The following is a 25,275-nucleotide window of genomic DNA, read 5'->3' as shown; positions in this document are numbered from 1 at the left end:
TCCTAGGTGAGGGCTGGAAAGAAGAGACATCAAGCTGGGGCACAGAATGCTTTCTCATTCCCGGCTGTGCAGCATGACGCATAGATAACTAGCTCACTGCTATGAAAATATAGATGTATAGGAGCTCTGTATATACTCCATTTTCCTTAAAGTGGTTGTGCACTTGGTTTGTCTTTGTCATTTAAATAGAGCATGAAAGAGTGCAAAAGTAAAAGGAAGTAACTGATACGAAAGTGGGAAAAGTCTTTTTTGATTTCCCTTTTTTTATGTATCCCACCAAGCTCATTTTGATTATTGTTTTGAAAATATTAGAAATGACATGAATTTTTTGCAAAGTTGCCAAACCTATATGGAATCTATACAAGCAGCAGCATCTGGCCATACACTTTCCTTTGCCTATTCTCACCTGCTCCCACCACTTTATCTATGGCAATGCAGGAGGCATCCAGTTCCTTGGCAAATTCGTGCACAGCCTGGCTCGGGTCCTCATATGTGTGGGGGTCCACATAGGTTCTGATCCCTGGCAGACGCACTGCAGCAGCACAGGAAAGTTGCATTGGTTACCAACTAGTTAAAAACTCCAAAATAGCACAGCTTACAGTAATATTGCACTTTCAGAGGAGTCTAGGAAACACACAGGGTGGCAAAAGATCCAACTAACCCTGCACAATGAAACCAAAACCATGAAGACGATATAGTCCTGAGTATTTCAATGATTGAATTTTAGTGAAGAATTTCCCTCAAGGAGCAGGCAGGGCTGAGATTTTCTCACTTAATATATTATGCATTAAAGCAACAGTCACTTATCAAATGGATATGAAGACACTTTTAGCTGTTTTAATGGAAAGAGTTTTTTTTACAACTCCCTCTTTTCTCTTTCCCCAGAGAGTCTCTCTTATTGAGATTTGATGGAGGAACAATAACAAAAAGAGGAATTATACCCTTCATAACACATCAAGTTTAAGAAACACTATGTTTCAGAGATATGTTTTATTTTATGATAAACTTGAAAACAAAGGGAAGATATGTAACACAGCTGTATTTTAGTAGTCCCTGTGTGTTAAAATTTATGCTCTGGGTTTGACCCATCCAAACTACTCATGAAGCAGTGGGCAGTACCCTGAGGAATTCTAGAAGCCTAGGTCAAATTTAAAGGTAGGACTATTTCAAATAAATAACATCTCGTAAAGACAGAAAGAGAGAAGAAACAAGGAATAAAGGGATGAGGAAGTAGCATGAAAAGAAAATTAAATTACTATTTATTTAGTACTGACTCTAATAGTAGAAGTAATATCAAGAAACTTTTTTATTTGGAAAGTAGAAACTAAAGCGCAGATTTAGCCACTTCACTTGGCTGGTTTGGAAAACGGTGTTATTTTGTTCTCCTTTTAAATGAAGCCTCAAGTACTTGTTTCTAAATGGGCCAAAAACATGGTCATAACATGGTCTTGTTTGATTATTGTCTTCTCGTATGAAAAAACAAAGATATATCTAAACTTAAAGGGGAAATCCACTTCAAGCTTTGACATATCTACTCTAAAACAACCGCTATTGGTCAAAAGGTTCTCAGAAGGACATGCATATTCGAATAACATCCCTCAAATTATCTTTTATGTAACTAGCTAGTTCTATCTGTATTCAGTGACTAGTAAAGTACGGCAAGGAGAGACAGAGCCAATTCTCAGATAAACAAAGTCCAGTACTTACAGTGTCCATTGCCAAAATGCAGTCTTTTTTCATCAGGATGTTTGGATTTGCTCCGGCAACAAAACCTGCCAATGCAAACAGAGAAACACCAGAAGTAGTGCCACATCTTCAATAAAAATTCGCCCACAAGCCCAGCCCAAACGCTACCAAGATCCATGTGTGCATACTTATGTCTGTGTGTATATACTTCTGGCTCTTATAACCCAAAAGAGTATCAGTAAGTCTTATAATGTGATGTGGATTTATACTCTTTCCTGAAACCTGCTGACCACCAACTTCAGCCGCGCTCACATTGGCATTCAAACGCCCGTGTTGTGCATGAACGCACTGAAAAGATTCCATTTATTGAAGATGCTCATGTTTTTTGATTGAGTGGCAACTAAGCCAAGAGCAACTTCAGCTGAAGTGTGTATAGATCTGGACTTTAAAGGACCATACAGGCTATCAGAATGTGTACTTCCTGAGAAAGCTGACGAAGCTGTTCTAAAAAGAACTTCTTTGAACAAATTTAGAACACGTTCTCAAATATTTAATGAATAATGATAGCATTACAATTACAAGGAATCATCAACAAGGTTAAAACACCTTGTAAACCACAGCGGTAAAAGTTCCTTTGGTTATTAACTGGTGTTTTTTAATTTGCCCTCTTTTATGGCACATCATTTAACTTGTTTCTTCTAAGCTTTTGAAAGTACATTTTGGAAAAGTGCACACAGAATCAACTGAAAGGAGAGAGTACAGATGGTGTGACTAAAGGAGACAATGCTCAAGGCGAGAATCCAGGCAAGTGATTGGTGGACAGACCTGCTAATCAGGACGTAGAGAAGCACAGTGAGCAGGATGATGGCTACGGCAGAAGAAATGGCAATCAAAACAACCTGGCTGCTTTCACTTGAGATAGAGAAGGCTGCTGAAAGACAGAAAGAAACAAGTAATAAGCAGTGCTAACTTTGTTTTGTTAACATTACAGCACATCACAATACAAACTTCAATTACCTGCTAGTCCTATTCCAACGTACTGCATGCACATCAAGAATAAATATACCTTTGATTCAATAAGATATTGTATTTAGTTCCCACAAGAGCAGGTAAAGGTGATTCAGCTCACTCTAGAGACACTTACACATATTTGGCAGCAAAATTGATATAAACAATAATGTGCTTTCACAGCTTTTATCCCATGGAACAGTAACAGCTAAATGAAACAACTTAGGCGTGTAACAGACACAAAGTAAAGCAAAAATCTTGGGCAGTATTTTCACATTTTTCCCCAAAGCACTTGCATGTTTGCTGCAATAAAAAATGTGATGGTTGAATTCACTTCTGAAATTCTGCCAAAGTTACTGCATGAATATCTAAATTTCACCAACAGCAAGAAAGGAAAGAAAATTGTTCTTGTCAGCGAACATGTTTGAAACAGCTGCTACACAACTGGACATAAGGTCTTCCAACAAAAAAAATTAACATGCACACATCCTGCCAGAGAGGTTTCATAACCCCACAATTCAAAATAAAAAATTGTATGTAAAAGGCTAATGGACTATCATATAATTTAATTTCATTTTAATCTCTACTGAGCTTACAGTCAGGGCTGGTCTCGAACTGGAAAGTGGGGCTGCTGGCTCCATATCCTGCTGCGGTACGGGCTCTGATTTGAAGTAAGTAGGCAGTGTTGGGCTTCAAACCATTCAGGGTCACATTACAACCTCGAGCACGGAGGATTGTGTAGCTGGTCTCCTGCTCCTCCTGTAGAAAAAAGAGAAAAAAGAAACAGGATGACAGATGAGAAATCAAATCGTTTTGAGGAATTAAATATTTATTTAACATACTGATTTAGTACTATGTAATTTATAGACGCAGTAGTGTAAACTAATAATGAATACAATGTGTGTACATATATATATATATATATATATATATATATATATATATATATATATATATATAGACATAAAGTTTTCCATAGTATAATCATGTATCTCTCTTTTTGTACTGATGCAAATGCGTAAACATCCCAGACAGTTTGATAGCATTCTTGCAAATCTGATAAATTTTCCCCTTACGTTTTATGACTTCTCTCCTACTGATCTCCACTGATAAAACAACAAGAGGATTTACACACCAGGTCTGTATTCAACACATTGTTTCCAGATGTGGAAGGAAAAGAAAAAAGAGAGAAAAAAAAAACCAAACTGAAAGAAAAGAGAGGGCAGAGAAAAAGTGGGATGGTGGAAAGTAGCACTCTATGAAATTAATTAACACTGAGTACATCTTACAGAGGTACAAAACAAGATCTCATTGTATAATAGAATACACGTGCACACAGTTCTGTATTTTATAGCCTTCAACTGTCCTGAGTAAAATTTGCTAGATTTGTCCATGCCCACAGAGGACTGCAGGCACATTATTGCTGACCCAGTTCTGGTATAAAACAAACTTTGGATTAAGAGGAAAACCGCACAAGGCCACTTGTTAATATTAATGACAACCTATTAGGGATGACTTCAGCAATCCTAAAAATGAGCTACATGTTTTGCAATGTAGCCAATGTTATAAAATTCCTGACACTGTCATATTCTCTTTTTTCAAAGACCCTGGCATGTAAAAATTCAGTCCCCCAAAGAAACTTAATGCTTATTAATGGACTAGATCAGAGTTTTATGGTGCACAAAGCTTTTTAAAACGGGCATGTGTGTGAGGCAGTAACTGATACACCAGACCTGCACTGGAACAACCCTTCATCACAGCTATAAATCTCTTACAGCTTGTCATTGTTCAGGACAGCATGTCATCCCCTGAAAATCATACACAGGTGTGGCACAAGTATCTTTGTGTGTGTGTGTATATATATATATATATATATATATATATATATATATATATATATATATATATATATATATATATATATATATATATATATATAGATAGATAGATAGATAGATAGATAGATAGATGTGTGTGTGTGTGTGTGTGTGTGTGTATGTGTGGGTGTGCATGTGTACTTTCTGTTCTGTGCATGAGCCTCCATGTACTTTTTTGTGTGTTGAACACCAGAACGCTGTAAGGATTTAATATGGTCTCGGTGCTGAATTGTGCTTTGATAACATAAACAAAGCTGCAGTAAATTATAGCTTAAACACACACACACAAGACACAGAGGCAAAAAAACATACAGATCCTAAGATGGGTGATGTACAGCAGAAGTCTTGTGAATTGTTTTAGTAAAAATCCCTTTTGTCTAAGACTAAATAAACAGCCTAAATTAATTTTATCTGGAGTTCTCTCTCGGCTCTCGGCTCTTTAGATTATAGTGATAAAACACGCAAAAATAATTAGCAAAGTGTATTCGCACAAATTTGATTTCCACAAAGTGCACTAGGAACTGTCTTATCGGTCTGCCCTTTAGCTTGTTTAACGGACACGGAGAGCATGGAGCTACCATGGGATTTCCAAAAGATGAAACACCTCTCTTCTTCTGGGAAGCCTTCTAGTTGGAAATTCCCAAGATTATTACAAAACCTCCCCATCCCCAAATATGGGACATAAAATGTGCAGCCCCTGCAATTCAGACATTCTGACCCATCAGTTTTACAAGTGTGCTAGCGAGAGCAAAGTGAGCAAAGCCAGAGGTAGAAAACTGGTTAGCTGTGGTTCATTTAATTATAATGAGTTGGCTTGTTTGTCTGGTATAACCCTTCCCAGGTAGTATTCATTTTAGATTTAAGCTCCTCAATGTATAGTGATTTATTGAGGCCTCTCTTTAATGTTTTTTTTTTTTTTAACTTTTCAGAACAGTTCTATGTTGACACAATATTTGCGATGTTTTTTACAGCTCTGGGTTTTATTTGGTTTGTTTTTGTTAGGTTTTGGCTGCTGCTAACCTCAACTTTTGGGATTAAAAAAAAGTATCTCTCTTTTTATTATTATTCCTGCCATTCTGCAATAAAACACTTTTTTGTATCCAGTGCTTTTTTTCACTTATGTTATATATAAAATTTCACATCTGTTGAATACTGGATATCAAAGGAATATGATTATTTTTAATCAAGCCGCTAACACTATACTTAGTGCCTTAGCTTCACGTGGTTTTATCTTGAAGTAACGTGGTCTATTAAGTTTACACAGATGTCTGGAAAATACACATTTTTATCAGTTAGCAGAAAATACGTTGCAATTTGGTGCATTAGGAAGGCCAATAATCACAGGATTTAGAGCGGTAGCCCACAATATGAGATGAAATGACTTGTGACAAATAACATTTTTGTTTTGCCTCACATTAACATCCCAGTAGAGAACTCCTGTTTTTAAATTTTACCAGTGAAATATGTTATGGTCCAAAATTAAACTATGAAGTGTTTATATAAAACAGTATTTGATTTTATCACCCAACAAAAACAACAAGGCTGTAATTTTATAACTTTCCTTTCTGGTTTCAGTGGGTTAACCCCCCCCAAAAAATGTTGGTCCACTGAGGATCCATTACTCTATGCACTATATGCTCGGCATTTTTTGATATGACTGCAGTTTCTACAGTGACAGATGCTAGGCTGGAGTCGCTGGTAAATTTCTACTGGATTACTGAATTCTTCTCACTGCAAATGTCTGTTTTAAACTTGTTTAAATCCAGACAGGAAACCACAGCAAAAAAAAGAAAAAAAAGTCTGGCTGTTGATGTAAACCTGAACATCACTTCCTTGGTAAAAGCTCTCTCTTTTAATCTCTTTAATCTTAGTCTGTTTTTGTGTTCTGTTTCACCATCCTGTTTATGTCTATGTGCAATTATATCTGTGTGTCTGTGCATGTGTCTCTAAAAGCCTCTTTCTGTCTCATAAGTGAGTCATGGTGTGGTCTTGGTGTGGGGAATTCGTGTTCCAGTGTTTCTCCTTCTGTGGCCTTTATCCTTGGCATGCTAGTTGCCCTCAGTGTCCCTGTGCCTACAACAAGAAGAGGCCTCTGTCTGGCATTCGTCTTGGGATCTACCATGATTCTCCAAGTTTGCTCTTCTGCGTGGAAGAGCCTTTTGTCAGGGGTTTAAAATCCCTGGGTATGTATGTCTAGTGAGGAGAATCCTATGGGAACTTGCTTTGTGGGTATGCGTGTTTGTGTCTCCAGCACTTCCTGAAAGATAATGCGGTTACCAAGCAAAATACCCAGAAGGCTTTATTACAAAATGCTTTACTTTAGCTCCACCCTCATATTTTTCCTGTCCTTTTTGAACGAGCGTGCATTGGTGATAAGTGAGCATGTGTGTGCAATTGGAAAACCACAGCTGAGAATAAGACCTGCAGTGAGCTCTGACCCAGCATCACTCATTAACTTTTCCTCTCACTGTTTTCCGGCTTTGTTTTAACATCTTAGGTAGGGATGGCTGAGCAGAGACCAGAGTTTAGAGAGGAAACAGCTTCTGTCAGCCTACTAATCAAGAGATTAGGGGCCACTGTTGGCATTCAAGCAAACTGATTTGGGGCACACACACACACATATACACACACAAACACACAGACACACACACTGAATCTGCCAGAGTGATTAAACTTGCATCCACGGCTAATTTCACCATCAAATGTCAGCCATAGCCCAGCATTGGTGCTGAAAGCCAGTGTAATTCGTTCTGCACTAATTTCCCTCACAGAAGAATGAGGGACCCCACAGATGCATTTACTGTCTGCCATAAAACTTGTCTCCATTAAGGAGTGGACTAGAGAGGAGGGCAGCATGAGAGATGGAAGGATAGATAGAAAGAGAAGAGAAGCAAAAAGAAAGGAAGAATGTAAAAATTGTCACATGAAAAAGAAAACATGGTGGAAAGGGAGGTCTTCTGATGAAGAGATTTCTTTTATTGTAAAAATAAAACATTATGCACAACATAACGACAACTACATTTTCATTTCATTTTAATTTATATTAACTTAAATTGTACCTGAAAACCCAAAACTACAACTCGCATTAGTTCGAATAACATTTACAAAGACTAGAAGGGTTAGAGTTGAGTTAAATTTTATTATTTTCACAGAAATTCAGTCTACTAGGCCAGAGAATAAGTCCAGGATGTGCTTCCAAATGTTAGAGAAAGACTGATGGATATACTACATGGACCTAAAAAGGTGGAAATGTAAGTAAACCTTTTCAGTCTATTCCCCTGGTGAGAAATATTTTCAGGAAATTCAAGTGACCAGTTTTCAGGGTATTTATTTCTCTTTGATGCCTAAATTGGAGACACAGCTGGATTGAAATAATAAAATACTAGAATCTATTCACAAGCGGCTCACGAATTACTATGCCATGTGCGTTTATCTTCTGAATTTAGCATCATTCTTACCAGACGTTTAGAGAATGCTTACAATCTTCCCATCTTAGGTGTACTCCCCCAAATGAGTTAGGGTTAGATATTTTTTCTCTTAGAGAGGCACATTTTATGATGCAAATGCACACAAGGAAAACTTTAACAGTGATATATACTGAACCAACCTTTTCGTAGTATTTGATCTCATAGTCAAGGATGATACCGTTGGGTCTTTCTGGCTCCTGCCAGGACAGGGAGACACTGCTTCGAGTTGTCTTCTCCTTTTTGATCACTGCTACTGGAGAGGGAGCTGGGCAGGAGACATAGACAGTCAGAGAGTGAGTTCCGTTAGTGGAAGGTTCAGTGGAAGTTCAGTCCACAGTGTTGAATCCTGGCAATTGTCTATAGTTCCTGTTAGCCTAATTCAGTTTGCTGCTTGGTGGGGTGGCATTCTAAAGCAAAGGCCCAGGGTTGTGAGTGGAACAAGACCGTGTGAAGTAATGTACAAGAAACTGCACTGGATCAACATATCGGAATTTTCTACTGGTTTTAAATTTATCAAAATGTGTATCGATATTTGTCGTTTTAAGTAAAGATTAGGACCAGTAAGATTTACATGTGTACCAAAAACAAGCAAAAGCACGATAATTTCTGCTATTTCTGATCAGAGTATAGTAGTTTGTCCTCCATCACTTATATTTAAAACACTATAAACAATTTCCTCTCTGCTGTCCTCATCCATTTTGGTTAGTCGCTTTCTCTCTCGCCAATCTTCCTCGCCAATCCTTTGCCCATGCACCGCTTTGCCTCAGGGAGTTCACATGGTCCCAATCTAGTAATTCAGCACATCTCTCCTTCTATCAAGACTCGCACCCCTCTCTCGTTCTGTGTCTCTCTCCTCACTCCCTTTCTCATTTCCCTTTTTTACTGCTCTCTAATTGCCAGGCAGCTCCAGGGCCAGCTCGGCATCTGAGGCATCGACTTTTAATTTTATTAGACCACAGGAAAAAACATGTTTGTCTTTGAAATGTTCAAGCCTTTCTTGATTGTGATTATATGGCTGCAGAATGCGTCTGAGTGTGTGTGTACATTTACTCGTGTGTATTTCCGCGGGAAGTTATTTTTTCTCCTGTAATGAATCCAGATGGGGAGAATCTGTTTCTATACCCCCTGCTCCTCCTCTTCTCCTCTCCCTCTGCTTCTGATAGTGGGGTGAGGCTGTGCTTTTTATTGGCTCTGTGGTTTATGGTGGTAATGATTTACTGTGTCTGGGTTGCTTAGAGGCAGCTTCAAGTTCCTCTACTCCTCTGTTTCCTTTGCCTTGCTTCCCTTTCTATCTTCCTCGGCATGTCTACTGCTAAGCACTTAATTTGCTGTCACTCTGTTTTTTGTCTGAGGCATAACTGATACAGTATACCAGGCCTGTACTGGTGTTAAAAACTGTCCTTCTTTGTCATTCACTCGTAATTTGAGGGCCATGCTGCAGATGTTGAAACAGTGACCTCTACAACACTGGCACACAGTTAGAAGTAATTATTATTGGAAACTAAATTAAACAAGATGCTATTCAATGGCAAAAATCATTGCCCAAATGAGAGAAAATATACAACTTTGCCTTTACTTTCTCATTGTTTAACGGCTACCATCACCAACCATATTATCATATCACTAGAGATATGCAACTAGATATTACTCTGCATCTGAATCACAGTTACTCTGTTCTTAGCATAGTTATGAAATAAGTGGAGGGCAAAGGAGGCGAGAGGAGGAGAACTGTCTGACAGCACCTTGACAGCACAACCAGGACACACTGCTCCTTCCAGGGAAACACTTAATCCAGCTTTTAACAGCTTTGGCATCTATACGTGTGTGCTGGTGTGTAAGTATGTGTGTTTATTCGAGGGAAAGCATATAGACGGGTGGGGCAAGTGCACTGACATACTTAATCCTTGTAAACTCTGAGGGCTGATGGAGAGTGTGCAGCTGCAGGCTGAGATATTTGTTAAAGAGAGAGGGGATTGTAAGTGTGAATAGCCGGGACAGAGGGTGTAGTACCGAGGTGTGTATGTTGTCCTTCTCGGTGTGTAAATCTGCTTGCATCTATGTGAGCACACTGATAAATGGTAAGTAAAGATGAGTTTCATTTCATCTGATTATCACTTAGACACTAAGATGGATTTTGATATTCTGTGCACACACAGACCTCTTAGTATTGATAAGCCCTCTTCAAATCTAATATATATTCAGATTGCAGAGATAATCCTACTAACTAACCACACACTTACAATATAATGCTTACTAAAAATGTGCTTATTTTTTTGTCCAAATTTGTATATTTTTAATTTTGCTTTAATCTGAACTTTTGATGCATGTGCACTTAAACATACGAGCACCCAGAAAGACACTTAAAATCTACATTTAACGCTTATCCCTATTTTGTCACTTAAAAGGCACACACACAGCAGACTCTTTATATGGTATGTGATTTATATATATCAAAGCTCCTGCATTTGTATTTGTGTGTCTAGTTTAAAAGTTTCCATAATACAACTGTTTACTCTATGCAGTGCCTCTTTTGAGTCTCCCTCTTGGAACTCTCTGAACCTTAAACTACATGCTGTAGTACATGCATGTTTTCTATCACAAGAAAATCAGCCTGTCACCAAGTCAGCCCAACACGACATTTCACAAAGACTGCTGCAAGTAGCAAGATCTGAATCAGTTATCCAATACAATCCAACCCTCATGGTATTTCCCGTTTAGCGTACCCACAGGTGTGAGGCTGTTTTTACAATTTTGGATCTGTTGTTATAATATTTAACATTTTACATTACTTGATTTTCATTTTTCTCCACACAGCTTTCCTGATTTACAGGCATGTGAATTCCAAGGGGACTACATTACTGATACTGATACTAAGAATAATCAGTACACCCTGTAACCTGTGAGAGAAAGCGTCTCTTTCATTCATAAAGCAGAGGCACCAAGACTCGACATTTGCATGTAACTTTTAAAACAAGCAAAAGACTTGAAGTACTAAAGGTTTCATTGCATTTTGCTTGAAGGCATCTCTACTCTGACTCTGTTTAAATTCATTGCTCTTGCCATCTGCCTATCATCATCGATGTGATGGAGTCTGACCTTGCTGTATGACAGCTTATGAGAGAAATTCGCATCTGTCTGGTCTGTAAAAAAAAAAAAAAACACCCTTCCAGGTGCTAAATCAACCTTCAAGGTTTAGAAGAAGAGCCATACAGAAAAATAGAGGAACACAGAAAAACTGGGTGTGGGGTTGGTTTGGGACATGACAGGTAGAAGTAAAGGAGGTCGGTAGGGCGGTGGGGGGGATGTAGGGAACCACACTGCTTGAGAAAAAAATGCTGAGCTTCCAAACACAAAGGCAAAATGTGTAGGGGAACACTGAAGGAATGGCAAAAAGAAGAAAATAAGCTGATGAACTAGACTGGGATCTTTGCACATTCCTTGCTAGAGTCATGGATTTCTGAGGTTTGGCACTTTCTGCTGCAGCTAGATTTATTTTACCCTTGGAATTTCACGGCACTGCTTTCCTTTGCCGTCTTTTTCTTGTAAGAACTGGATGTGTGGAGACATATTTGTATAAAAAGATTGATGGGAGTTTTAGGAGCCCATCCTCACGTTAAGAGAGTATGTTAAAAGGAGGAGTTATATTTTGGAAAAGGAGGAGGACATTCGATCCTGGTCGTTAAACAAGAGAATAGCGGCCTGGGATCGCCTTGTAAATGTCCAGGGTTGATGGTTGTAGTACATATGTTTGAGGTATATAAACCATAGGCTAGGGTATTATTTTATGAGAATATTCAGAAGCACAGGGGGAGGAGGAGGAGAAGCTTGTGTATGTTATCAACATGGTAGCTATTTTTTTTATTTACACACAGTACTTGTTATTACACATATAATACACTTGTATTAAATGCACTTTTCTTCATGCATGAATCAGCCACTCCATAGTTCCCAGTCCTCAGACCAGCTAAAAATAGAGATAAGCAAAATCTTGCAACCTGCATGAGATGACCAACCTGCTTAACCTAAGATCTGCCAGAGGCTATTTTTTCTTTGTTGTTGGAGAATGGGCCTATGTTTTTTACATCAGTGATCTATCTTTTTTATTGATTATACGCAGACAACTTTCAATCAATATCCAAAATGGTTCAAAAGTATTGCTGTTATTGTGTATAGTCAATCGTCTCAGCTCATATCTTTAGCTAGCCACCCATACATCATGACATCTCACCCGCTTGGTTGGTGGTGATGGTGACGGCAGCGTACTGTCTCATCTTTGGTGCCAGCGATGACACACCGTTCTGTGCTTCAATCTCAAATGTGTAGTTAGTGTGGGCTAACAAGTCGCCAACCGTCACTGTGGTGTTGTGCAGTCCCATGGCTCTTGGCAGGAAGCGAACATTGCTCCGGCAAGGTTCACAGCGCTGGGTCCCACTGCTGCTGCCATTAGCAGCAACAGCACGGCAACGTTTGCAAAGGACAGTGAAGGTGATATCCCTGCGCCCTCCGGTGTCCTCAGGCCAGCTCCATTCCAGGATAACAGAAGTCTCATTGATGGAAGAGATTACGTTCCGGGGAGCTGAAGGAGGTCCTGGTAGACAGAAGGAGATGAGGTGAGATCGAGAGGCAGGTCACTGGATTTACAGAAGGACAGAACGCTTAGTAGTATAAAAAACACACAAAAACTGATTAGTATAGTATAAAAAGGCAGATTGAAAGGAAAGAACACAAAGAAAGGAAAATGCAGCAGCATAACAGACGAAAAGCAATATTAACATCAGTCAGTAGACTGGCATTAAATTACATTTAACAGCAAAGTCATATGCTAAGTGTAGTACACAGAACATGTAACATGAACTTTAACTCTAACTATATGGTCATTTTACTTCTTTGCTGTTATGTCTTTCTCTTTGAGAATTGGAGCAGGGTTGTGAAAAATCACCCATTTTTGGTGTTTATTCTTCCTTAAATTTCCCAAAGTTTTTCCTTTTTCTTTCATAAGGAAGACAATTCACAAAAAGGCAAAAAAAAAAAAAAAAATATATATATATATATATATATATATATATATATATTTCACAATGCATTATTTGCCTACTTGGACATCTTCATGGAAGAAAATTCTTACTATGAGTGCTATACAGTGAATGAGTTGTCGTAATACTAGGGTTATGTTAATGTAAATAGGTGAATCTACTACAGTATGTATGTGTTTACATCTCACTTTCAAATTCCGTAAGAAATAAGAGGAGCATGGCACAGTCGGAGCAAGTGAGTCTGACTCACTCAGACTAACATAAAATCTGTCTTATTACAAACAGATTTCCAGATACTCATATGAAAAACTATGACTAATTACATGGGGGACATAGCAAAACTGCCAAATAGCTCAGTGGGGGAAACTGAGAAGGCAGAGGAAGGAAAAAAAAGATTCAAATGGGCTTACTGGATTGTGTCTTGAGATAAAACGCTTTGTTTAGTTTGTTTTGCTGAATTTACTTCACTCCCAAACTATGCGTAGTGGCTGTCTCAGTTATCTGCATCGCAGATATTTATGTGCTTGAGCCAGAGAAATCAAAAGAAAAATACACACACGATTTGGCTGCAAAGAAGTTCTGATAACTGCAAGTCTCATGAATCTAACTTTGAAAGACATGTGAAATTACATGTCAAGTTACATGATTCAAACTTTTTAACTCTAAATACAGTTGCACACAAGAAGTTTCTAAAAGTCAGTCATTTAAATATCTAAGTGGTAAAAAAAAAGGTCTGAAACATCAGTAAAAAAATGTACAACTAACATAACATCCACTGACCACATCAGAGTTTTGAGTCTGCATTTCAGCTTAGCTTTACCCATATGTGCATACATGTATATGCACTGCACTGCTTGTATGCACATGCATACAGGGAAGCTAAAGTAAAAGTCAAAATGATTGAACACATCTTGACTGGCACGTGAAACCAAACACAATGTGTTAAAGCTAAAGGTGCAAAACTACTGTGGAAGAAGTTTCAGTCACTTATATTTTCTTTAACTTTAACAGTTTGGATTCGTCATTGAAAATTAAATTCCTCCAAGAAGTCAGTTAACTCATTTTACTTTCAGCAATGTACATTTTTGCTGTGTACTGCATGTACTGCAACTTAGAACTTCAAACTCAGAATTAACACCCATGAAAATACTCAATACTCAAATACTCAGATCAATACTCAGAGTTATCCACAAATACAGTAACAGTGGTGCCTCTGCTTTTGAACACAAATTAGTTTGTTATCCTACTAAACTAACACTGTTTATTAATGTTACAGATGCGCTGGGCTGCGCCATTAACATTATTGTTTTATTATATATATAGTAGCTAGCCAGTAAACGCCTTAGTTAAATGACAAACGTTATCATGTGCTATTTAATGCTTCCGTGATGTATAAACGGGAGCATCAGTGACCTGTCCAAATCCCTCAGTGTTGTTCATTGTTCTGAAGGTCAGCTACCTTACCTGCTAGCAAGGAGAGGGGCTGCGTACCTGCCTGTCTGCAACTGTGCTGTGTGATAGGGTTGTGCTGATGAGCGACGATGTCGTGGATCAACAATGATCGAAGTAAGCGCAATAGCTCATAACTCAAGGTGAATTTTATTTCATTTACCAATTGGTGCATGAAATCAATATCATTATTATAAGGTTCATAATAAACTTCAAATAGCACCTTCACATATAAGCAATATTTGTAAGAAAGACATGTCTGGGCATGCAGCGGCGTGCAAACACAAGTTTACACCCAGAATTCTGTATGCTTTGAAGTTAATGCGCGTGGAGCAGCTACACTAATCCATCATCAGCATCAAGTGAGAGAAAACAGAAGAAGATACTTTTGACTGCTGGATGGATTTTTAAAACCCCATTATGTGACTTTCATTTGCAGATGCTGGCTTATCTTGTTAACTTTTTTTTTCTCCACAGTGTGTATGCAGCGCATGGTGAAGACCGAAGGGAAGACAGATGAAATATTTAACGCCTAAACAAACAAACAAAAAAAAGAACTGTAGGACAGCTATACTATAGGTCTAATTTAAAAAAGTAACAAGCCAGAAAATGTGATGAATTAATACAGTTTTAGCTGTTCAGCTGCTATCTGTCTAATTATGGTCAGCTCTGACCTCTGCGCCTTTTACATGTGGGCCACACTTTGTGTGTCATGAACGGTGCTACCATAATTGTGCAGTTTAACTTCCTCTGCTGCCCTGCAGCAATGCTATCGGTCATCGGCAATGGCACGGTCATGATCATGTGCAAAGCGCCTAACCCTAATGTGTGAAGTGGTCAGCTAAAGCAGGAAAAAGTGGCCCTAATCTCTAATTATTAGTCGGTCAACATTACAATACGGTTGTGGAAAAGTCAAGTCAAGATGAACAGCAACATACTATAATTTTTTAACGTCATATGCACCTGCACACACAGATATCCCCCTAAAATAGCTAAAACTAAAAACAAACTAAAAACTACTTCCACAAACATTCAGCTTTGATATTAATGAGTTTTTTGGGTTCATTGAGAACATGGTTGTTGTTCAATAATAAAATTATTCCTCAAAAATACAACTTGCCTAATAATTCTGCACTCCCTGTACTGAATGAAGAACAAAATAGAAACATTTTCTCCTTTTCTTCAACCTTCCCTCTGACCTTTGAAATTTTCTTGCCAACAAATTTCCAAAGTCAGCTTGAAACAACCTTTATCACACCGCTAACAGTAAAAGACCTCTCCTGAGATAATCACGATTATTATCTCCTAACAACTTATCTATTCATTTTCAGCTCTAGCGTTGCTCAGTTTGTCCCAATGAGATGAAATTTGCGTAGTTGACAAGATGATGTTGAGATAATCACAACAGGGACCTGCTGTGATTGTCGTTATAATTAGCATTCTGTCTGCGGCTGCGGGCGTTATATTTTCCACCATTCCCCACACAGTTTTTTTTTCTTCCTAGCCCCGTTAGTAACGGATGTATCAATAATCTGACATCAGGGAATGCAGTGATTTATTGGTTTAGAGAGAATGCATTTTTGAATACTTGCAGGAGTCGTCTGCATCTGCAATCCATTTGCATGAGATGGAGGCAAACAGATTCACACAGGAAGTGCAAAAGGTGGTAGAAAATGTGACCTTTTAAAAAAATGAGGGATTTTTATCTTCCTGTGTCCACTTATTCACTGTTTTCCCAGTGTGTTATCTCTGGAATTCCAATGTTGTGCTGAAGGTGTTTATTTTCATGGGCAAACATGGACGACTGCAAAACAATAAGTTGTTTAAAATGTCTGGAAACCTTTATATTAGTGACACAAAATACAAACTGCAACATATGAGACTCACTGACTCACTATGTGATAGCTCACCAGGAAATGTTAGTGCTATTTACACTGGGGGAAAATGCACACTTACGAGTACAGGCCATAGAAGCAGGATCTCCCTCAGCACGGAAGTAGTTTTTCTCACAGCCACAGTGAAGAGACCCCTCATGGTGAGAGAAACTATGAGGTGGACACTTTGAGCACTCCATATTCCCGAGAGTAGATTTGTAGAAGCCTGCCCTGCACGCTGAAAACAAAAACAACACAGACAGATACATGAGCATCGCGCTGAACCAGCACATCGGCAGCTGTGTAATAGCTGCATTCTTCTTCAGAGCACCTTCAACAATTGCAAGTCAAAAAATGAAAGATTGGACATGTTTAATGCACTCTCTTTGTCTCTCACACACACACAAACACACAGACACACTGACACCAACAAAGTGCTGGAAGGAGACAGAATGTATATCTCCTGTTAATGTAACAGGAATCCATTGGCTGCTAGTAAAAACAATAATTCTCTGAAATGTATTTGCATCTATTTCCTCCTCCCTTCAACTCTCAGAGGGCACAGCATGAATAATGCAGATTGTCCCCTCAGATAAAAGGGATGTTCTCTTTAAATATCTGTGGTATTAAATGTGCACTCAGCAGCTCTTTTAACTCCTACTCACCACTAATCTGTTGCAATCTGTGCAAGTAGGGTGACACTCTACCTGTGTAAAGTATATTGCATGTGAAAGTAGACTGTATGTGTGTCTGTTTTTCTGTGTAGGATGGAAGATCAAGGGGGGAAGATTAAAAAAAAGACTTTCCCTTGTGTTTTTTCTGTTCTTCTTCCTTTCTCTACATATTTAGTTCCACTCTACTTTATTCAGTGCTCCCCTTTTCTCAACGGTTGAAACCTCTGTCAACTTATCCAGAGTTATAGTGAGATAAAAAGCATTTAGGCATACAAACTGTCTCTTTCCATGATGGTCAACTGCATTTAGAGTTCACCATCAACAGTACTGTATTTCCAAGCATGAGCGGTATCTCCACTGCCGAACCACAGTAACTGGAAATTCAAGCTCCTATAACCATTCCTCCAGTTCCTGCCACAAAAATGGCAGAAATTTTATATCTTAGAATTGGAATACTGTATGAATGTCCTATCCAGCTATCCATTTTCTTAAACATATCCAAGTCAAAGTCAAAGTGATTATAAAATCAATTCAGCTAAGTGTGCATAAGCTGTCTAGATGGGATGTGCTAATATGATGTTAATATAGTACGATTTTTACTTATGGCAGCTCATAGGTGTGTCTTTATGGCATGCTTTTATGGATGGATCTCTTAGGCATGTGTTTCACCAGCTCTTTGAAGACAGATATTTATCATCTGTTTAGCGTAGTACTGCTTTTAATTCTTCATCTCTTACAGCTTATAAATTAAAAGTAAAAAAACAAGGTCTCAGAGGACAATATCAGTTTGCAAGTCTTCTTTGTTTGGAAGGAAAAAAAGAGCATAATGTATTCCAAGACTGAGTCCATGTGCAGAAAGATCGAGGCAAGGAAGTAATCAGGTTTAAATGTTTATTTTGTGCATTTTTCACTTTTTATGAAAATATATGCTCCTTGTAAACCCAGTGTTGTGCACATACTCAGACAAGCTTGCGCTCTGTCTCTCTCTCTCTCTCTCTCGCTCTCTCTCACTCACACACACACACACACACACACACACACACACACACACACACACACACACACACACACACACACACACACACACACACACACACACACACAAGCGATTAAAGAAATAGCTAGCAGCAATAGCAGCCAGCCAGCAGAATGTGTGGGCTCAGCAGAACAGATCTGACAGATCCCAGTGGTGGACAACACACTTCTGCAAAAGCCAAGACTGCTGATCCTACTGCCATATCCATCACTGACACTGCCACACCAAGGTCCCTGTGCTTCACTAAATACTACCTCTCCTCCACAATGTGGTAGTCTGTAAGAGAGGGTACATGCATGCTTGTGTGAGAGAGTAATATAATGTGAAGCTGATTCAAACACCCCCAGTATGATCCTACTGATGGAAGAGCAACCCCAACACTTGCTGACACACAGAAAACAGACCACCCTGATTGGAGGACACGCCAGGAAATTACACCTGACAGCCAATCGTATAACAGAAGCAGAGGAAATTGCTGGGTTAACAGAATTGTGGAATATAAAAGAGAATTATAGATAATAGGCAAGAGTTAAAATGCATTAGTCTCATACTAGCGGGAGAGACTGATTAGTCTAGCCATGAGCAGACTTTGATAGAGTATGTATGCCACTAACAATTCACCACTGGATAACACCAAACAAAGATGCATTTACCATATATACTGGCCAGCTAAGTCACTGGGCTCAAGTCCAAGTAGATCTGTTTTCTTTTAGGTACCATATTATACCAACTTCACTCAAGGGTAGAAACAAATCACTTATGCAGACACATGCATATTTATAGGAGAAGCTATTTTTCACATGTGGCAGATTTTTTTCCAAGTCATTTATATCATAGCTTAGAGTTTTGCATGGATATTGCCAGAGAATGTAAATCAAGTTGTTTTTTCCCCTGCATACATGTTAGAAATAGAAAAAAAAAAAGGCATGTATATATATACATGTTTTTGTTTTTGTTTTTTAGCAAAGCTTGCTCGCACAATAAGGCATTGCAAATTAGCTTGGACTATTTCCAGCTATAGATTAATACACATCTTAAGTACTTGAGCTCATTTATAAATTTCATAAATTTGTGGAACTAAAATTAAATTACTGAGTAGCTTTATTAACCTCTGCACCTACTAAATGAACTTCACATCTTCCATCCATTTATCCATTTTCTTAACTGCTACAGTGTCATTATCCTATTCATCACAGGGCCAGAGGCGGGGCATAGCGTGTAAAGGTGGCCAGTCCATTGCAGGGCATACTAAATGACTCTGGCGAGTCAACACTGAAGACTTTTCAACACATCTATGAAACTTATTGGATACCGAGAGGATCTTAGAGAACAAAATCTCTACTTACAGTATGAGATTTTTCATATGTCAGTGTACAGATTTTTTTCATGACCACAACCATATTTTTACAACTGCTGGAAACGGATAATATAGGTCTGCCAGAATAAAAAGCCGCTCTAAAAGAGACTGATGGTAAAATCATATTTGTACCGAGGGGATTAACTCCTCATCCAATCAGGAAGTGTTACACTGACATTCAGAGAAAAATATGAAGGTTTTCCACCATTAATTATCTTTTATTTATTCGCAGTCAATAGCGTGCAAAGGCTCTGTCACTATTCCTACAAGTACTCATTTCTTTAACCATATAAACAGCCGTTCAACTGATGGTCTTAAATACTCACGCACACATAAAGGTATAACATGATGTCTTTTTACTTTCTACATATCAGCAGATGGAACAATCCTTTTACACACTTTGAAACAGCAGTTATACACGCACAGAAGTACACACGTGTACACATACACAGCTGCAGAAGCCACATGACATGGTGGTTGAAAAATAACTGGGAATGCATTCTGCTCAATCAATACTCCTCTTCTTGTTTCAGCTGGTCCCTTTAGGGGTCGCCACAGCGGATCATCTGCCTCCATCTCACCCTATCCCTAGCATCCTCCTGTGTAATACAAACCCTCTGCATGTCCTCCTTCACTAAATCCATGAATCTTCTCTGTGGTCTTCCTCTTTTTGTCCTGCCTAGATCTTCAGCATCCTTTGTCGAATATATCATCTCAGCCTTTCCTGTCTAACTCTGTCTCAAAATGCTTAACCTGAGCTGTGCCTCTGACATGTTCATTTCTAATTTTTTCCATCCCGGTCTCTTCCAATGAAAACCTTAACATCTTTAACTCAGCTACCCTACAATTTAGCCTCCTGTCTTTTTGTTAAAGCCATCATTTCCAAACCGTACATCACAGCAGATCTAACTATTATCTTGTAAACCTTCCCTTTCACTCTTGCAGCTGTTCTTCTGACACAAACTTCCTCTGACACTCACCTCCAGCTATTCCACTCTCTTCTTCACCTTTCTTGTGTATTGTCCATTGCTTTGAATTTGGTTGACATTGGGTATCTAATCTCATCTTCTGTACATTTAATACCTCTACTTCTTGGATCTTCACTGTTCACCACTCTTCATCTCATTCAAACACATGCTTTCTGCATTACTTCTACTGACTTTCATTCCAGAGCATACCTCCACCTGTTCAGGTTCTCTTTCACCTGCGCTTCACACTCACTACAGGTCATAGTGTTGTCTGCGAACATCACAGTCCATGGAGTCTCCTGCCTGACCTCATTTATCAACATATCCATGACCACTGCAAACAAGAAGGGGCTTCCTTTCCAATAATTAGCATAAGTGCTAGATCATTGGTTTCATTTTGTTGTATTTATCCACAAGGCCGGTCCGTGAAAACATTGCCGGACATAAACTGGTCCGTGAAAAAAGGTTGGGGACTGCTGTACTAGATGGTCTAGCCATCATCCATCCATCCATCCATCCACTTCCGCTACACCCCAGACAAGTCACCAGTCTGTCATAGGGCTAACACATAGACACAGACAACCATTCACACTCACATTCACTTCCACAGTCACACCTATGGGCAATTAAGAATTTCCATTTAACCTATTCCCACTAACTACATGTCTTTGGATTGTGGATCTAGTTCCTTGATTTTTTTTTACTAGTAGTGACCATTACCAGTAGTGATCATTATTATAATTTGGTGTCCAGTCCAGTACTTCAACAATTCTACATGCTTTGACTGCTGTTTAGGATGGAAGGTCTCATTTCGTACAAGACTTCCGTTCAATGTCTTTATCATCTTCCATTAAAGGAACTCAAGGGGAAGAAAAATCCTGTTACGCTGATGCTGTTTCCCTTTTTTTTAAGTAGAAAATCTGTGATATACAGCTTTCAAGTGGCACCTGCAGTCTGTGTGTGAAAGGTCGCCAAAACTCAGCTACAAGGTAAAGAACTGGGAAAATCCAAATCACTACACTATTAAAAGATATTAAGCTCATTTTATTAAACTACCTTGTGATAATTTTATCAAAATGTGATGACATTCAGAATGTTACTTGTCACATGATCAGTGTCTTAACCCCTGAAGATAACTTGCAAATTGATACAATTTACAACAATCAATTTACAGTGGGAAAGTGGGAAAGTGCTCTGCCCTTGACTCCCTATCATTGCATCATGCTTCAGTCTTGATCCCAGCATAGTGCTTTCTCCCATTCACACACTTCAAGGTTAAGTCAAGCTGCAAACAGAGCCAAACCAAAACGCAGGCCCAACAATTGATTTCCTGTTTCCAAACCACCTCTCTTTTTCACTCCAATAAGATTGCAATGACTTTCACTCTTTCTCTCCTCCTCTTCCATTTCCCTCCATGTCCGCTTCCCTTCATCTTGCACTCCCTCCTTGAGTTCTTTTCTGCGGCTTTTCCCTCTCATTCTTTTGCTCCAACTTTCTTTCCGTAATTGGAATAGCTCTCTTTGAAATGGAAAAGTTATTTACTTTGACAGCTTAGGCATTTGGCTGGCGGTCTTATCCGGAGCCACTTGTAATGTTACTGGAGACATGGCAACAGTAAACATCTTGCCCCCTGCCATGAAATCCTGCTTCAGGCAGAACCAGTAACAAGTTACAGAAATCTCAGAAAGGTCAAAGTCTTTTATGAAAGGGTGGCATATTTTGGTGGGATTTTTTTGTCTTCCTAATAATGGGGTTGATGTAGAAACATGTTAAGCAAACTGTTGACTAACGCATAAAAATACACGTTTTTTTTTTAATATTCAAAGTGCAGTTTTGCTGTTATTTTATGATCTCCCATCTTAAGTTTTTTCAATGCACTTCAGTTTGGCATGAAATGTTAGATATAAGCGGCTATAATACACTAATATTGCCATTTTTATTACCTTAAAAAAACCTGCAAAATATACCCTAGAAAGTCTTATTGAGGTAAGAAAAACTAATTTATGAATATATAACTCAGTATTCTGATATACAGAGTAACATGGATATCCAGTGCGCTGAATTGCAAACAATTTGCTGAAGTTAATATGTCTGTAACCCAATAAACCAAATTAATTTTGTCAGAAATATAAATGAAAACAATCATCAGAATTGATAGGCTGTGTCTCAAGGCAAATCACTACACATTTTTATCTCTTTATGTTCAATTATCATGTCATTTACCCTGCTAATCACTACAGGGACATGTGAGAATATATTCAGATGTCAGTAGTCAGTATTGTCGACCAATGCAGAAGTTATTCTCTGCATTTTCAAGCCTCCAGAAGGTCAGGAGCAAGAATTCATTTTAACAGTGCCTCCAATTCAGGTTTGTTTTTTGTTTTTTTGTAAATGGGATGAAAGCTACTGAAGCCAATTGAATAACAAGAAGGGTTTTATTAGACTCTAAACTTTCAGGGTCATATTTTTTGATCCTTTTACTGTTTTTGTTTGGGTCACTTGTTTGCACATAGCTTGCAAGAAGAAGAGGGGATGTAGAAGTGACAACAAGTTTATTACAGTTTCTTATTTTTTCTTTCTTTTTTTTGCTAGATTTAAACTATAAATATATTTTTTTTTGTTTGCTACTTTTTAATACCAGTAAATAAACCAATCTGTATCGAAAAACTTTGGTATTGCTGTATTTAATTAAGACTAAGTTCAAATTCCTCACTAATATTAATTAATGAGCTAGCTCTGTCAAGAGCACCTATACATGCTACATCAGTTTCAGACCATGCTATTTAGTTTTGCCACCACAATCTCATAAGTAGCACTTTTAGGAGCAATAGGAATGAAGCAGTTGGCATTGCAAGGTGAGCAGCGGAGGGCCAGATTGGAGTATAGATACTAACTGCAGGCTAATGACTTGGGAAAACCCTGCTATTCAAGTCTTTTTATCTGCACTCACTCAAAGAGGTGCTTTTGCTGCACAGAGGGACCGCTTGTGTGTTTGTGAGCATGATTTCAGACTCCGAATACCAATCATTAAACCTCCCAGTTCCTTTAATGTTTGTTTAAAAGTTAGGATGAGTATGTGTTATTGTGCCTGAGAGTGTGCTTTGTACATGTGTGTTAGATTTCACACGCAAACTGGCATAGTAAAGCTTAATTAAGCAGAGGTGTGGACTCGAGTCACATGACTTGGACTCGAGTCAGACTCGAGTCATTAATTTTATGACTTTAGACTTGACTTGAAAAAATGTTCTAAGACTTGTGACTTGACTTGGACTTTTACACCAATGACTTGGGACTTGAATTGGACTTGAACCGGTTTACTTGAAAAGACTTGATATTTTACCCCAAATATAAAATTTAACATGCATATTATATAGAGATTGAAAATGTGACGTCATTCACGGGTAGAACCGCAAAGGATTCTGGGAACTCGTGGCAAGCGGTACTAGCGCACGCAGGCTTTCAATTAAAATCAGTTACACAGCGATAAAAAGAAACACAAAAATGGCAAGAAGCTGTTGTATCATTAACTGCAATAGCCGGTCGCATGACAGCCACGGGAAGCCGACGGGTAAAGAGATCGGTTGTTATCGGATTACGTCGTTGAAGAGAAATTGTTCGAGCCATGTTTCCGAAGTAACAAAGACGCGACTGGATTGCAGCCATTCTAAGACCAAATATAACGTCCCAGAACCCTCCAGCTCACAGGTTAGTCTGCTCCAAGCATTTACACGAAGGTCAGTGTTTTTTAGTAGTTAATACGTCATTTTCATAACATAATAATTGGTGATATAGGTTACAAGCAAGTCTGGCGCTGAACAGAAATTGTCGCGCTATGCTCCTTTATTTATTGTGCATAAATAGTGAATTGTCCTGACACAATATTGCGTTTCGCTTCTGTTATTATGGTACATTGACAAAAACATATACTTTTATTCACAGGATAAAACAGGTTTTTTGTATCACTAATTGCCCAGTACGATTACAGCATACAATATTGTTGTCACTGCTACATTTCTGTGATGCTACCAGAAATTATTTCCACTACTAATTAATTACCGTTGAGCTCAAAGGTCCTATTAATAAACGGTTAAGGAATGTGTATTTATGACGACGATTTGTGAGACTGGTAAACTTATGATACGTACGATGGTCTTTCGTTCTACACGGTGCATTTCAAGGTCCTGTACCCATCCGTCGGTAAACTGTACCTGGGCTTGTTGCAGTGACCTGAAGTTACTAAACTTCATGAGTGTGTGCACTCACTCCAAGAACCGTATGATTATAAATATGCATATAAATATGCTAAGATGAGATAGCTGACTTCATCTAACTAGCAAATGTTGTCCAGGCTACGTTGGTGATACAGTTTTTTTTAATGTGTATGATATTTTTGTCATGCGATTTTAAAGCCGGTCCTACAACCGCATCCAAGAATAACATGCAGCTTATCTCAGAACTGTCGGTGAAAATTATTCTTGGAGCTAAGTTTAATTGAGCTGCATTTTAAAGAGGTGCAATTTCACAATTTGTGTATATTTTCTACGTTCACTTTTGTCATGTGTTGAGAAAAACACAGATTTAAAATTACATGGTCTAATATTTACATTTAGCATAACTGCAACATGCTTTTTTCGTTGTTTTTTTTTTTAAAGACTCGAAAGGACTTGAAATTCAAAGTTTCAGACTTGTGACTTGACTCGGACTTTTACACCAGTGACTTGAGACTCGACTCTGACTTGCCTGACATTACTTGAGACTTGACTTGAGACTTGAGGATAAAGACTTGAGACTTACTTGAGACTTGCAAAACAATGACTTGGTCCCACCTCTGTAATTAAGTGATGCG

General features: G+C 38.5%; 1 protein-coding gene across 5 annotated transcripts in view; it reads right to left on the bottom strand.

The window, feature by feature from the left end:
• epha3 (eph receptor A3) overlaps positions 1-25,275 on the bottom strand; it is a 109,938-nt gene that overhangs the window by 25,595 nt on the left and 59,068 nt on the right. For 4 of the 5 annotated variants that reach the window (XR_014906973.1, XR_014906974.1, XM_085375091.1 and 1 more), the window contains exons 4-10: positions 16,477-16,632; positions 12,267-12,626; positions 8,179-8,303; positions 3,291-3,453; positions 2,512-2,617; positions 1,708-1,772; positions 407-532 (exon numbers count right to left, since the gene is read on the bottom strand). Coding sequence is in view for 3 of the 5 variants with exons in the window: in XM_085375091.1 (XP_085231217.1) it covers positions 407-532; positions 1,708-1,772; positions 2,512-2,617; positions 3,291-3,453; positions 8,179-8,303; positions 12,267-12,626; positions 16,477-16,632 (1,101 nt within the window). In the remaining 2 variants the exon portion in view is untranslated. The remainder of the gene's footprint in view (positions 1-406; positions 533-1,707; positions 1,773-2,511; positions 2,618-3,290; positions 3,454-8,178; positions 8,304-12,266; positions 12,627-16,476; positions 16,633-25,275) is intronic. The other variant, XM_085375092.1, reaches the window with a different exon arrangement.

Source organism: Diplotaxodon limnothrissa, linkage group LG16 (assembly GCF_057381915.1).
Source record: "Diplotaxodon limnothrissa isolate DT_005_m linkage group LG16, D_limnothrissa_male_GT1.1, whole genome shotgun sequence".
Taxonomy (NCBI): Eukaryota; Metazoa; Chordata; class Actinopteri; order Cichliformes; family Cichlidae; genus Diplotaxodon; species Diplotaxodon limnothrissa.
This window is presented reverse-complemented; position numbering and strand designations above follow the sequence as displayed.